Source organism: Pelodiscus sinensis, chromosome 3 (genome assembly GCF_049634645.1).
Source record: "Pelodiscus sinensis isolate JC-2024 chromosome 3, ASM4963464v1, whole genome shotgun sequence".
NCBI classification, from domain to species: domain Eukaryota; kingdom Metazoa; phylum Chordata; order Testudines; family Trionychidae; genus Pelodiscus; species Pelodiscus sinensis.
This window is the reverse complement of record NC_134713.1, coordinates 133,010,995-133,026,187: the sequence shown is the minus strand read 5'-3', so window position 1 is coordinate 133,026,187 and position 15,193 is coordinate 133,010,995. Positions and strand designations below refer to the sequence as shown.

The following is a 15,193-nucleotide window of genomic DNA, read 5'->3' as shown; positions in this document are numbered from 1 at the left end:
TTACACAAAAGGGTCATTTCTGATAATTTATTTGCACTATCTTTTAAAACACTATTTTGTTTCAAAATTTTGAAATGACAAAATTATTTTTCTAGCTTGAAATTACTTCTCATTTCAAAATCTACATTACAGTAAAAAAAAATAAATCACATAAAAAGGTCAAAATTGAAACAAAAGTTTCAACGTTATCCAATTAAAACAGACCTGAACTGATTTTTTTTTCTCCAATTTTTGGTTGTTGATAACTTGAGATTGACTTTTCACCATGATTAGGGAAGGGAATGTTCTTTGATATCTTGGAATTGTGTGCAACATTGGCAAAAATGTCCCACTCACTAAACACATCGTAATGAACACACTGGCTCCTTACTGGATACTGAGCTAGAATCCAGTGCAACATCCAGCAAGCAGAGGGCTTCAGAATCCCTTCCCTGTGCTTGATGGAATACTGGTAGAGGTCAGAGAGGACCTGGGCTCAGGAGGGAGCTGGAGGTTGGGTAGGAGCAACAGCAGTATGCTGAGGCAGTGGCCAGGAGCTGGCTGCACAGAGACATATGGACAGCTTGGGAGAAAGGACTGAAAGGCACAAAGCCAGAGTGGGAGCAGCCTGCTGTTGGCAAGCAGGACAGTCTTAGCGCTGGATGCCAAGCAACAGGTTGCAAAAGTGTGGGAGGGTTGAGTGAGTGAGTTAGAACAAGACAATAGGGATCAGACAAAAAGGACTGGACTCTGGCCAGCACACTGTTGATTGTAGCATGAGTAGTCCTGGCACTACACCCCACTTTGTTCCCTGTACTGTTCAGCCTCAAGGGGATAGACTGGGAGCTAGCGGGGGCTGTGTTTACATTTTTGCACAGGTAAACTGCAGTGTTTGTTTCTGGCACCCTGAGTAAAGCAACCCTGTATTCATTGTACGGGGAGCGTTTATGAGAATCCAACGGTCCTAGTGCTGGGGACAGGTTCAGTGCTGAGCAAGCGTACAGCTGGCATGTTGCTACACCCACGTGTGTCTCGGCATTCATAGCCTCTTCCTGCACAGAGGACTGTTACAATGTGTGCAGCAGACTCTCTCCTGCAATAGTTTCGAAGACTTTTTGTCTTTTTGGTAGCTGGCTTTTCCTATGCTTTCAACAGACAGGAGTATCTTTGTAAAATCTCTCAGAACCTCTCTGAAGTGCTAAATATATATACAATGAAATCTGCAGTTTATTTACTGAAAAATAAAACTGGGTCAGAGACAGAAGTCTGTAGTCCATCAAAATCAATGGGAATATTTCCTGAGTGAGAATTATTATTTTATTTACCATTTATATGAGAGCTTTGCTACCAAACAAGAGCATGTTCTCCTGATGCCAGGCACTGCACAAACATAACAAGAGGTAGTCCCTGAATCAAAGAATTTACAATCTAATCATTACTTGTTTTACAGTGGTGCCTAAAATTTTTGTCCTTATTGTGTTAGGCACTATAGAAACATACAAGAAGAAATAGTCCTTGCGTGACAGAATTTATCAGTATACAATGACACAATGGGGAGAGAAGTATTATTGTCCTCATTTTACAATAGAAAACTGAAGCAAAAAGAAAGTTAGGCTCAGATTTCCAGAGATGCCTCACTCCCTGTGTAATTAGGACTCCAGGTGCCTAAATATATTTGAGGTTCTGGATCTAAGCTAAGTTTCCAAGGTCAAAGCCGTCTATGGCAAAGCCAGAAATCCAACCCAGTTAGAGAGAGAGAGACAGCGAGCACAAGTCACCAGCTCTACATTCTGAATTATGTTATTTATGTGCTACAGAACAGACATTGACAATTCCAGCTTATTTACACACACACATACCCCTCCTTCAATCATAAACCAAAAAGGCTACCCCCCACTGGTGAGAAGAACCTTCAGTCTCCATAGCCTTTTGATCTTTAAGCCCTGCGCTGAGGCTCCCAGTAAGGGTGATAATTAAGACCAGGTCTAATGGTGTTTTTCATTTAGATGTGAAGATCTGTTCACTAATTCACACCAGAAACGCAACTGAAGAGCCAACAGATAGAAATAACATCTTGTAACAATGACTTGGGCTGTGTGTATAGGGCCAAATGCTCCACTGGCAGGAATTGGCACAGTTCCGTTTTCAAAGGTGCAATGCTAATCAACTGATGTACACCCATAGACAACTGGATCCATATTGTTTTTAAGGGGACAGTAGTTTATATAACTGCACGTGGAGAGGAACCAGAAGAAAACAGAATAACTTACTTCCGCCTTTGCCACTTTTCTCCATTCGGTATTGGTAGATATGCAGAGTGAAGAGCATGTGAGAGTTCCTGTGATCCTCCTCATCACAGTCTCGCTGGTTGCTTCGGCGGGAGGCAATAGCTGCATCGAGGAAGAAGGCAGCCTTCTCTGCAGTGGGGGCACGGAGCTCACTCTGGTTTTGAAGCTGCAAGGCAACCCAGGGGACAGCAGATAAAGCAGCCCTGTCGGCTTTCAGCACGAGCATGTAACATTCTTGGTGCCCGGAAGTCTAAGCACAGCTAAATCGGACTGACAAGGCACGTGAGTCTGAGAGACTGGATGAGACCTGTGGATCAACTATCTTGTCACTGAGCATGGCCAGTACCAGACGCTTCAGAAGACAGATTGTCATGTCCAGGCTTTTGCCTGAGAATATATTGCTGTACCTAATTGCTGTATCTTTGGCTGCAGTTATAAGAAAATCTAAGAACTAGACATAGTCCTAGGGGGATGGAAAGATACATGTAAGTGTCCATGTTGCATTACTTTCCTAATGTTCATGTCATATATTACATTACCTTGGACTTGCAGTTGGTTTTTAACCACCAGTGTTTGCAATTTATAGCCATTCATTTCAGAGATGTCAGTTAACAGGCATTACCACAATGTTTGCTCTGCTAAAGTGGATTACTCTGTTATCCCCTTTTGTTGAGACTTAACAGAGAAATGAAACACTAGAGCAGAAATATAAATTCATGGTGCCTTTTTTTTTTAAAACACATTGTACATGCCCAAATCCTCATTATTGCTTTTCTCTCTCTCTCTGTACATAGGCCCAAAAATATACATGAGGAGGCATTGCATTGGCTGTGGCCCATGTTTAAAAAAAACAATGAAAAACGTCATGCTTTTCACTTACATAGATGGAAGCAGGGACCACTAATGAGCATAAGGTTCCTCTGTGGATGCAGTTTGGTTTTTTAAAAGAAAACTCAGATGTCACACGGAAGTGCTGTTTTTGCAGCTCCATCGCTGTGACAACCGACAGGCTTGCTAGTGTCAGCGATAGAATCACGTTGAGGAGAAGTTAGAACCACCGAGTAGATTCATCCCTGTACCCGTGAAGGGACCAAGCAAAGGAGGGTTGAGCCCCCCTTATTCAGGGGCTGCCAGGGTTGCCCTGACTTGGACTTCTTGTTGCAATAGTGCTTAAAAAGCCTCGCAACAGCAGGGAACTACTGGTTCCAGCTCTTAGCACACCAGGGAGAATTCTGAGCTGTACTGCCCTAAAGAGAGGCACAGTGAGCTCACCAGGATGCCCCCTTCTCTGCACCTGGCCAGCTCTCCTGACTGGGGCAGAGGTGGGCGCAGGGCTATGGTTTGTGTCCCAGGGACTGAGGAGGGAGCAGTCCCTGCACTCTGGGAAACCAAATGCCTGTGGACTATGCTCAGCCCTTGTGAGAGGCAGAGAAGAGGAAGCGCTGTTGTGTCTTCCCCCACACGCTGGTCAGAGGCAATCTATTAGATGAAGCACCATGTGTCATGTCCATACAATCGCGTTTGTTGGACCTCAGTCACAGTCTCCAGTGTTGGGAGTGTATACTGCTCTTCTCTCTCCAAAATGAGAGCCAGCTTGCAGTCAGGTATTATTAACCCCTGATAACGTGAGGAATGTGTGCGCGCTTCATGTCATCTAACAATAGCTTGGAGACGTGTCATGTGATTCTAAAATATGACATTCATAGCTCCATAGATTTCAAGGGACTACTGTGACCATCTAATCAGGGGTTCCCAAACTTCACTGTACCATGACCCCCTTCTGACAACAAAAAATTTCCTCATAACCCCAGGAGGGGGGACTGAAGCATTAGCCCACCCAAGTCTCATCCTGCAAATGAGAGAACCAAAACCCAAGGCCAAGGGTTTCATTCCCTTGTGGCACCTGTAATCTGAGACCTGATGCCCAGGGCTGAAACCTTTGGGTTCTGCTTTGTCTCTGGGTGGTGGCTGCTTTGGCCCCAGCAAGTCTAAGCCAGCCCTGGCAACTGCATTAATACAGGGTTGTGGCCCACTTTGAGGTCCTGACCTACAGTTTGAGAAACACTGATCTAGTCTGACCTCATGTGTAATACAGGCTTTAGAACGTCCCCAAATAATCCTTAGCACATAAGCTTTTAGAAAAACATCCACTGTCAGAGATGAAGACTCCACAATAGCCCTTGTTAAATTGTTTCAGTGGTAAATTACCCTCTCTGTTAAAAATGTATGCCTTATTTCCAAGTCTGAATTTCCAGCCATTGGATTGCATTATACCTTATTCTGCTAGACTAAAGAGGCCATTGTTAAAAATCTGTTTCCCATGTAGAGACTTTTGTAATCAAGTTACTCCTCAACTTTCTCTTTGTTAAACTAAATAGACTGAGCTCTTTTGAGAGCCAACATAAGTCATGTTTTCCTGTCCTTGAATCATTTTCATGGTTCTTGTCTCCAATTAATCAACAACCTTCTTGAATAGTGGGCACCAGTGCTGGACACAGGATTCTAGCAGCTGTCACACCAGTGCCAAATACAGAGATAAATTAGCTTCTCTGCTCCTACTTGTGATTCTCCTGTATATACATACAAGGATCACATTAGCTCTTTTGCCCACAGTGTCACGACTGATTATCCACCATGATCCAAAAATCTCTTTAAGAGTCACTGCTTCCCAGGATAGGGTCCCCCACATTCCCAGATGTTCAATTTTACATTTGGCCATAGTAAAATACATATTGTTTGCTTGTGCACAACCTACAGAGTGATCCATATCTCTATCAGTGTTCTCTCTTCAAGAGTGGGAAGTGACTGTCTAGGAAGGAGTACTGCGGAAAGGGATCTAGGGGTTATAGTGGACCACAAGCTAAATATGAGTCAACAGTGTGACGCTGTTGCAAAAAAAGCAAACATGATTCTGGGATGTATTAACAGGAGTGTTGTAAGCAAGACACAAGAAGTGATTCTTCCGCTCTACTCTGCGCTGATTAGGCCTCAGTTGGAGTATTGTGTTCAGTTCTGGGCACCGCATTTCAAGAAAGATGTGAAGCAATTGGAGAAGGTGCAGAGAAGAGCAACAAGAATGATTAAAGGTCTAGAAAACATGACCTATGAAGCAAGGCTGAAGGAATTGGGCTTGTTTAGTTTGGAAAGGAGAAGACGGGGGGGGGGGGAGGGGAGGCATGATAGAGATTTTCAGGTATCTAAAAGGATATCACGGGGAGGAGGGGGGGAAATTGTTTTCCTTGGCCTCTGAGGCTAGGACAAGAAGCAATGGGATTAAACTGCAGCAAGGGAGGTTAGGTTGGACATTAGGAAAAACTTCCTAACTGTCAGGGTGGTTAAATACTAGAATAAATTGCTTAGGGAGGTTGTGGAATCTCCATTGTTTACGAACAGGTTAGAATAGACATGTATCAGGGATGATATAGACCGGGGTGGGCAATAATTTTTGGCCCCAGGCTGGCCCGGAAGGGGAAAGGCCTAATCCAGAAGGGGCGGGGCCAGAATGTTTCTGGGCTTCCCCACCCCCAGACCATAATTGGTCTGGGAGTGCGGGAGCCCCTTTGCCCCCCCTTTCCACTAGGCACCCAAGCCCCTGGCAGTGCAGGAAGAAGCTTTACACAATTCCCCACTCCCAGGCTGATTGCCCTGGGGGCAGGGGAGCGCACGAAGCTTCCTCCCACCCTGTGAGCAGCACACAGCGCTTTGAAGCGCCACACACTGCTCACACAGCCTGAGGAGACACCACGTGCTCCCCTGCTCCCAAGCCCTGATTGGCCTGGGGGCGGGGGAGCTGTGTGAAGCTTCCCTCAGCCTGCTCCCGCCCTGCGTGAGTGTATGGCACTTTGAAGTGCCGTTCGCGCCTCGCAGAGCGGGGGAGAGGGCGGAGGAAACTTCGCACACTCCTCCTGCCCCCAGACCAACTAGGGTTTGGGGCGGGGGAGCACGTGGTGTCTCCTCAGGCTGTGTGAGCAGTGTGTGGCGCTTCAAAGCGCTGTGTGCTGCTCACAGGGCGGGAGGAAGCTTCGCGTGCTTCCCTGCCCCCAGACCGATTGGCCTAGGAGTGGGGAAGCGACAGGGCCTCTGCAGACTGGCCCAACCCACTTGGTGGGCCAGATCCAGCCCGCAGAGGCCCTTTTGCTCACCCCAATATAGACCATGCTTTTTCCTGCCACGAGGGCAAGGAACTGGACTTGACGACCTCTCGAGGTCCCTTCCAGTTCTAGTGTTCTATGATTTCCCACTAGAGATGTAGAATCCCATTTAAACAGTTAAACATTAAGCTCAACCAGTTAACTGATTAAACGGGGGGGGAGGGGTAGGTGGGAGGGAAACAGCCCCCTGCCAACCATGGCTGAGCTGGAGCGGCCCCCTATGCCATGGGGCATTCCACTTTCAGCTCCCCGCCCCTGTGCAAGACTGCCAATTTCCAGTCTGCACAGCAACTCCTCAGGGCTGCTCCTGGGTAGCTGTTAACCATTCTCCAGTAAGCATCACCCACTGAAGGTGATGCTTACCACGTAACCAGTTACCCATTCACATCCCTATTTACCAGTCCCAGCCTTAGGGCAAGGTGAGCAACGTGGTTGCTTTGGGCCCTGCATGATTAGGGCCCCCTGCTGCCTGGCACCTGCATGCCCAACTGCTCACCTGCATGCCCAGCTGCTCGCTCACTGCCCTGGTTGGAAGCCGCCCATCTGCACGGTGCAGGCAATGACAGTGTGCTGCCTAGGGCCCTGCAAACACTTTGGCTGGGCTGGCTGTTTACCACTCCCCCAATTTGCGTGTCTTCTGTAAGCTTCATCTGTGATGATCTTATGTTTTCTTCCAGGTCATTGATAAAAATATTACAAAGCTTTGGGCTAAGAACCAACCCTGCATGACCCCACTGGAAACACACTCTCTAAATTACGATTCCCCATTAACAATTATGGGGGTTTTAAAATCTATAAGTTAGCCAGTTTTTAATCCATGCCATCTTAATCTTTTAATAACTATACGTACCCTGATGATGGCATTGGGGCTGGTAATGCACAGAACTTGTCCACAGTGGAGTTCTGTTTGTCTGAGAGGTTTAAATACACTTAAAAGTTTTCTTTTTAGTTACTATGAGTGCAACCCCAGAGTAAGTTTCCCTCTTAAAAGAGAAGGAGCCCAAAAAAGAATAAATAACATCATTAGAAGGCAATGCACTGCCTAATGAAGTCGTAGTAATCTACTTGCTTTCCTACTAAAGCATATTTCCTCAGCTGATGCAGAGCACAGTTTGCGGTAAGATGCATACTAAAGCCACCTCACCTTGTGAGCAACAAGATAATGCTCAAAACCAAATACACTAAAGTCTGATTAAGAATAATGTGACATCTAGGAATCGTGTTACTGATTTTGTACAGATATTAAGAGAACACTTTACCTTCTTTTCCTCTGAATATATCAAACTTTAATTGAGTTGTGTTGTGTGTCGCTGTGAAACGGTGAGGCCCTTGTTTTCTACATACTGCACTTTGAGAGCTGAGGTTGACCACATTGTGTATAATCCTGTGGACCTGCTTCCACCATCCCCAAACTCTGGAGTGATTGTTACCCTGAGGCTGCTAGAAGAAAGTAGCTGCTATGGTGCTCAGAGTTTAGAGACTGTCATTGTGCCTTGTCTCTGTAGATTTCCCCACAAATTGTCAGCTCACGCGGGAACAAGGCCTGTTGCTGTATATACAGTAAAAGGAAAGAGTGGGTATTTTTGTACCAATTAAATACATTAAAAAGTCATTGGCTTTCTAGTGGTTGTCCTGAAAGTAATATGAGCCACTTAGGTGTTCCTAATGACTCCTCTTAGCCTGAAGAGAGTTGGAGTTATTCTTGGCTTGTCCCACTTTGGCATTTATTTCTTGGCCAGAATTAATAGGTAACTATTAATATTTCCTACAACATTGTTAATAGCAACTCTATGAATAATGTAATTTATAGAGAGATAAACAGCCATCTAAATGGCCTCCAGCTATTTGTGCAATAGTGTAAATATTTTAGCTTATTGTTCTACAAGAGAGATCACAAGTCATCTTCTCATTTTTGGGGGAGGAGGGAGGAGCGGGGGAATCATTTTGTTTGCTCTCAAGGTTTTCAAATTTTATTGCAAACACCAACCCCTGCTCATCATCAGTTACACTGGAGGTACAAATACTGAGGCCAGGAAAGCAGATGGCCTCACAGCTGCAAGTCATAAAGTGCTTGTATGTTTCAAAGTAAACACACGCAAGTCTAAAAGTTTATGCTTTGCCTAGGTCTTGAATTTTAGTTCTACCACCTCAGTGGCTCACTATGCTTGGAAGAATTTCATTTAATTTTGGGTGTAATTTTGATGAGTGATATCAATGTTTATTTTAAAGCATTTTTTAATTTTTATAAATTTACATTTTTTTATACAGTTGCAGGAAATTAGGGAGGGAGCAGGCAATAGTTATTTAATGACAGATTCTGGGAATCAAAACGTTAAAGCTTTATAACGGTTAACACAAAAATTGCCAGCAGAGCTGACACATCAAAATATACAAGTAAATATCCTTAAATCAAACTCAAACAGGTTCTTGAGAAGCATTTTTCTTGCTTTGCCTGGAAATTTCAGTTATCATCAATGGAAATATTTTTTATCACTGTGTGTGGATATGCAGCAATTGATGTTTGCCAGCATTTACTGATGAAAATCCAATCCTTTCAAGCCTAAATATCACATTGATAGAGATTAGTTTCCACTTAAAATAAAACTTTAAATTCACCTGCATGCCACAGATTGGATCCTCACAAAGGTAGACACCCGGGGACTGACCATCCTGCAGGCTGCCTGTCGCTACTTCTGACAGTAAGTCCCTCAGATTTTCTTCTTTTCCCCACACTTCCACTGCGGAGATCCGGACTGAGAAACGGGCGCCTGTCTTTTCTTTCCGTTCATTAATCAGCTTGAAGAGCCAGGAGATGGCACAGGGGATTATGCCAAGGTTCTGCATGGAATCATCCTTTCCAATCATGGTGTACGACTTTCCTGTCAGGTAGGAGGGAGGGGAGAAAAGAAAATTAAATTATACTTCACACGTCCAGAGCTTTCTGTCAGGTGACACTGTTCTGCAAAGGCTCTGGAAAACAATTTCCTTTCTAAGGATGGAGAGACAGAAACAAAGGACAAATGACAGCATTTAAAGCTGCTAGGCTAGAGTCAGAGTTGTGATCCATTTCTCTGCAGCATTCTGACACCATAAAGGGGCCAAAAAACAGCCAGATCTTCCTAGATGAAGAATCCCCTAACATTCTGGAAATCCTTAGCTAGGATATAGCTGGCTCCTACAGCACTCTGCAGTCAACAGTGTAGAGGGCATGCAGGATAGAGAGTGGCTGAGTATCATGTGCTCCAGCAATCCCCAAATTGGGAAATTATCTCCAGGGAGAGGGTGGCGTGTTGCTAGCCAGCATACATTACAGCAGCCTCTCGGTGGTTCTACAGGATGTTCGGGCTGGAACGGACATAGAACTGGGCATGGGATCATGCAGCTCACTTCTTTTCTGTATCCCCCTTTTAGCTACACTCAGCAGAAGCTAGGTATAATGGATAATCTGGTCCAGAGGTGGGCCCATGATGTGGGGTTTTGATCCAGATCAAAACATTCCCTAAGTTGGGAGTTCTGTAGAACCAGGATTTTGGTACAAACCAGTCTCTAGAAACATCTGTTAATTGAAAGCATGCATACAGTATTATCTTACTCTGCTTCCCATATTCCTTCATTTACTGCATCTAGGCAAGTTTTCATATTCTTCCTCATTTACAGCTCTTTCTATAGCTGTCCCACAAATGATATTGATATGCATACAACTGAAACAATTTTGTGTGGCTTTGTTTTTAACTTATTTCATTTCATGAATTATGGACGTAAGTGGAATCTAATGGTAAAAACATAAGTGCAGCAATTTTACTTTTAGACTTTACAACTCTTTGTGAGACTGTCTTTGTGTGTCTGTAGAAGTAGGAATGTTGCAGAAGGCAGCTGCATAGTGTCAGCTAATGTTTTATAGTTTATCTCAGTCTAGATAAGATAATTAAAAACATGGAAATTAGGAGGCAAGGATCAGCCAATTGGTAGGACACTGGACTCAGAGCATGGATTCTATATCTGCCATTGACTTACTGTCTGGCCTTAAAAATATTTAAAAAACATCAGTGGTCCTGTAGCACCTTACAGAAAAAAAAGATAGTATCATGAGCTTTCGTGGGCACAACCCACTTCTTCAGATGACAAAACACAAACTCTGGCCTTAAGCAAGTCATGACAGTCTGAGACTTCAAATATTCACCAGTTCTAGGTGCCTCCATTTTGGATTGAACACAACCTGGTTGAGATAACCAGGGCCTGACAGCATACTGTACTTCTTCATTACCTGAAGAATAGAAGTTTCCTTGATATTTTTTTATTGTGGTAGAACTGCTTGGGATCATTTTCCAGGAATTAATAAAGGCAGTAAAGCTGTTGCCTTTAAAGAGTTAGCATTTCCCAACAGATACCTCTAGATATTGCTTAACAGTAGATAAAATGATATTAGAGTTTCAAGGTCTCCTAGAAGAATCTTGTTTTGATGACATTCTTTTTGTAAGCATTGATAGTTTTGATCATGCAAATGGCCACAGAAGCAAATTTTAACTAGTCCCTGAGATTCAATTAGTGATTACATGAAAATTGTTTCAAACAGAAAAATAAAGTGGTTTATAATAGATAGGTTATCCATCAAGGAATAGAAAAAATACTATGTGATTTAGGCACCCAGTTCCAATCCTTAAATTTTAAACTACAAGTATTGAAGACTTGAAGGAATATGGACAGTTTTAAGCAGCCCATACAACTGAAATGTTTACATAGATTTCTAACGCTGAACATGTTCATAGAAGTTGTCGATTATATGAGATAATTCATTAATCACCAAATTATTAATTATTTGTATTACTTCTACTGCAGTTGTGCCTACAGAAAACAGGCAGGGCTCAAAATTCCATTGTACACAGTAGGGGATGAATCAACACAAAGGCATCCTGGTTGCTGGGACCTCACAATCTGGGACTTAGGCAATGTGCAATAACCGAATAAATGGACAAATGAGACCGGAGGACGAGGTAGGGAAAAGAGATATGCATGACCACTGTGCTCCAATTTTCCAATAGTGCACAGAACACAGGCAGTTTAGAAACTTTTGTTTTCCTTAATCTAAAATAAAAATCATTTTAAGACTTATTTGCTGTTTGTGTGAAGCAATGTAACAACACCAACCCAGTTTGGCATGGCCAAAACAGAACACGCAGCCGTCTGCCCCATTCACCACTGACTGGATCACCTCAGCCACAGTCCCAGCACACACTTCAGCCTGCACAGGTAAAAAAGTGAGATTAATGAAGGTATTTAATAATAAAATTAGTAAAACATAAATATTAATGGCTGTGACAGCACCAAAATGTCATTGCTGATCTCTGGTAGTATGGCATCATCTCTAAGGGCCCAATCTTGCATGCCTTACGTACGTGAGTTGCCCCAATGAAGTTAATGAAACTACTCATATGAGTAAGGTGATTAGGACTTGGCTCTGAGTGAATTAAATTCCCCCTAGTCCATTTGCTTCAGCATGAAGTGCTGAAACTTCATTATCTTTTGTAAAAGTCATGTAGATTGAGAAATGGCAGATGGCTCTTTTATTCTAAACAGACTTCTCACCTAATAAGCAGCGATGGCTAAAATGCTCGTAATGGAAGAAAAGAGGCTCATCATTTGGTAAAACTGCATGCAAAATACAATTTATTTTGCCTTTTTCTGTTGAAAATAGTATTTTTTTCAACCAGCCCTATTGTTTAGAAAATTATGGACAGAATTTTGGAAGCTAGAATTCTGCTGTCAGATAGATTGATGAGTTTGTGGGGTGGGGGAGGAGGAGTCTACAAATAGGGTACATGCCCTTTTGTCTTGTCTTCAGTAGGAAATATTTTCTAAAATTTTCCCATTCATAGTTTGAATCTCTACATCAGTTAGCAATGGTTGGAGACGTGGCAGTGTTTTAAGCACCTTGTCATACAGATTCTCTCGGAGGAGGTACAAACAACACAGGCAGAAACCCAGACCCCTGTTTAAGGTAATCTATTCCACTTATACTATGCCCATCTGCTGGAGCTCAGCTTGTAGTAACAACATCTAGGAATTTTAATGAAAATTTACTACTGTAGATAAGACCTCAGCAATTGTTTCACCATTGGCCCAGTTTATAGACATTTGTTACTCTGTTGTTTTCTAATGAGTAATAAATATTACCACTAATTATTTATATATCTGTGGTTAAGTACGTGTCTTATAGTGAAGTGGGTGGCAAAAGCACACACAAATATTTCTTAGTTTCTTAATGAGCTGAGGATAGAATGTAGGATTAGCAATCTTTGCATTATTCACATTCAACACTGATATGATCGACAAAAGCACTAACCCAAAATAGTTGAAAAGACACCCTCAAATACTGCTATCTGGGGATGGTTTGCATGCTAGACAGCATTTTATATCACTAATATGATTTCTCGCACATGTAGAAAAAGATTAAAGCAAAGCTCATCATCATATTACAAAGATTTGATTTAAGGTATTTGTCACAATATTGCTGGCATCTATGGACAGAATTAATCCCTGGTCTAGCTCCAGTGAAATCTCTGGAATTACAATAGGGATGAATTTGCCTCTTGGGCACACTAGGGCTACCTGGAAAGCATTTTAGATCCTTGCTAGTCCAAGTCATATGTTGCCTACCTGAGAGGCATCTTGGGGGAAAACTGCATCAAAAGCAAACATCTTGGGGGGAACCTGGTTGCCCCTTTTCTGGAAGGTGTTCTGGCCTCCGCAGGACAATGGGTCATACAGAGTGATTTGCTTCTTACGGGGATCAACCTTCAAAAAAGAGCTGGACTCAGATGTATCCCTGGCAACGGTGGAACAAATGCGCACCATGACTTTCACCTGTCAGCAAACACATAGAAAGGAAAACAGATTTAATTAGAGGACTGAATAGACTAGGGTTTAGGATTTTCTAAACAGACTATCAAATTACACTGAGCCAAATCATTCTTACTTTACTCAAGCCAGTGGGGACACTGAGGTCAAGGGATATCCTAGTGTTTGTAAAGGAAGCAGGGTTCCTAAAGTGCACAATTAATAAGGCCTAGAGCCCTCTCTCTGTTGCCTTAATGGCCAATTTGTGCATTTAAGAATTACCAGGCATATCCATGTACTTTAATGTCTCTGTTATGCCAGTACGAAGGTATGACATCACCTGTTTTGGTCTTGCAATTCAAATAAATAGAAAATTAACTGCACCCTGGTAGACCAATTAAGCAAACCAAAAGGTAATCTAGGCTGCTAAGTTATCAAGGCTGATCCATAAAGCAAGCACATAAAAGCTAGATCCGTAATTTACACCTTTTAATTTCTAAGCCAAATGCAGAGATGAAGTGCCCAGTTCATAGTGTCATCAAAGAGTAGTGAAAGAGCCTGGTTTTAATGGTCAGCTTTTCAAATGATCTCCAAGGATCTCCTGGAATGTAATAAGTATTAAAGGATGTGTTAAAACACATTAGCTTACAACCCAGCCGATGAGCACATAACAAGGTGCTATTTCTATGACTAAGATACATCTTTGGAGGATGTAATCAGGTTACACAGCAGTGGTGGGCAACCTACGGCCCATCAGGGTTTGATGTGTGATCCATACATTCTGTTTACTGTTGCCCATGCGCAGTTTTTGCTGGTCTCCAGTTTTTGCTGGTCTCCATCCATATAGTTTTTTTCCCTGCCAGTGTGACATACATGTGACTTACTAGTGTGACATACATGTAAAGCAAGATCACATGAAGTGAGGTATGTGATGACTGCCCACAACATTGATAGAGAGCTGTGCACTCCTGCATCCAATCAAAATGCTGCTATGGCTCTCTCGGCACACCTTGCAAATTCTAGCTATGCAAGCGCAATCAGCAAAACTGCTCTATCCTGAGGGACCCTCTTGGTTATGACAATCTTGTGGCCCACTGATGTGATGGAAGGACCACTCATGTGGCCCACTCACTAGCCTGTGTTTCCCATCACTGTTATACAGTATCCTTAACCAAACGAAATAATTCTAGATACAAGCAAAACCACTGATCACTCTAAACAGCTTTGGTCCCTTTAGTAATTCTACTGTTATTTGGCATATGCCTTTTTTAACTTTTAGGATATATTCCTCATCGTTGTTGACTCCTATGTATTTCCTTTCAAGTCACAGCTGTGCTGTTTTGTCCTGAAGCAGACTGGCTTTAAGATGATAACCAGACATAATTTAGGGTTAAATGTTTCTTAAATATGTCAGCTGTATCAAACACACAAGTTTGGGTAAGTGGCAGTGCATTAAACGGTGTCCTCATCACAGCGGAAGCAAAACTACTGTTAACATGATGGAAGTGGCATGTGTGCATCAAGAGAAGCCAATTTTCGAGATTTTTGAGGCAAATGCAGCTTCTTTCACTCTGCACAGCATATGGAGTAATTTTGTACAAAATACCATCTGAATGTGATTGGTATGCACAAGAAGGAAATGGACCCAACCCCAAATTCTCCTTTCCCCTTTGGGAGTGGCTCTCCTTGTGATCCTCCTTCACATTGGCACTAGCCCTCTAAACAGAGATTAAATTAAATCAGCTGCTTGGTGAGGTTAAACTCACCAGGACAAATCCATCATTGCTAAAACTCCATTGACAAAGGAATGACAAAGGAATGACTAGACATCAATGCAGTCTATTCAGTATTTTTGCATTCCCTTCTGTGTACACCCATGCCTACAAGGGATGATTTGGCCTTAAACCTGTTATCGTAAGAAAACAATTTGATCCCTAGACA

General features: G+C 42.8%; 1 protein-coding gene across 4 annotated transcripts in view; it reads right to left on the bottom strand.

Annotated features, from left to right (window-relative positions):
• Positions 1 to 15,193, bottom strand: part of KIF26B (kinesin family member 26B) — a 433,122-nt gene that overhangs the window by 83,425 nt on the left and 334,504 nt on the right. For all 4 annotated transcript variants that reach the window (XR_012902838.1, XM_075924899.1, XM_075924901.1 and 1 more), the window contains 4 exons: positions 13,073 to 13,279; positions 11,564 to 11,657; positions 9,035 to 9,297; positions 2,250 to 2,433 (listed from right to left, as the gene is read on the bottom strand). Coding sequence is in view for 3 of the 4 variants with exons in the window: in XM_075924899.1 (XP_075781014.1) it covers positions 2,250 to 2,433; positions 9,035 to 9,297; positions 11,564 to 11,657; positions 13,073 to 13,279 (748 nt within the window). In the remaining variant the exon portion in view is untranslated. The remainder of the gene's footprint in view (positions 1 to 2,249; positions 2,434 to 9,034; positions 9,298 to 11,563; positions 11,658 to 13,072; positions 13,280 to 15,193) is intronic.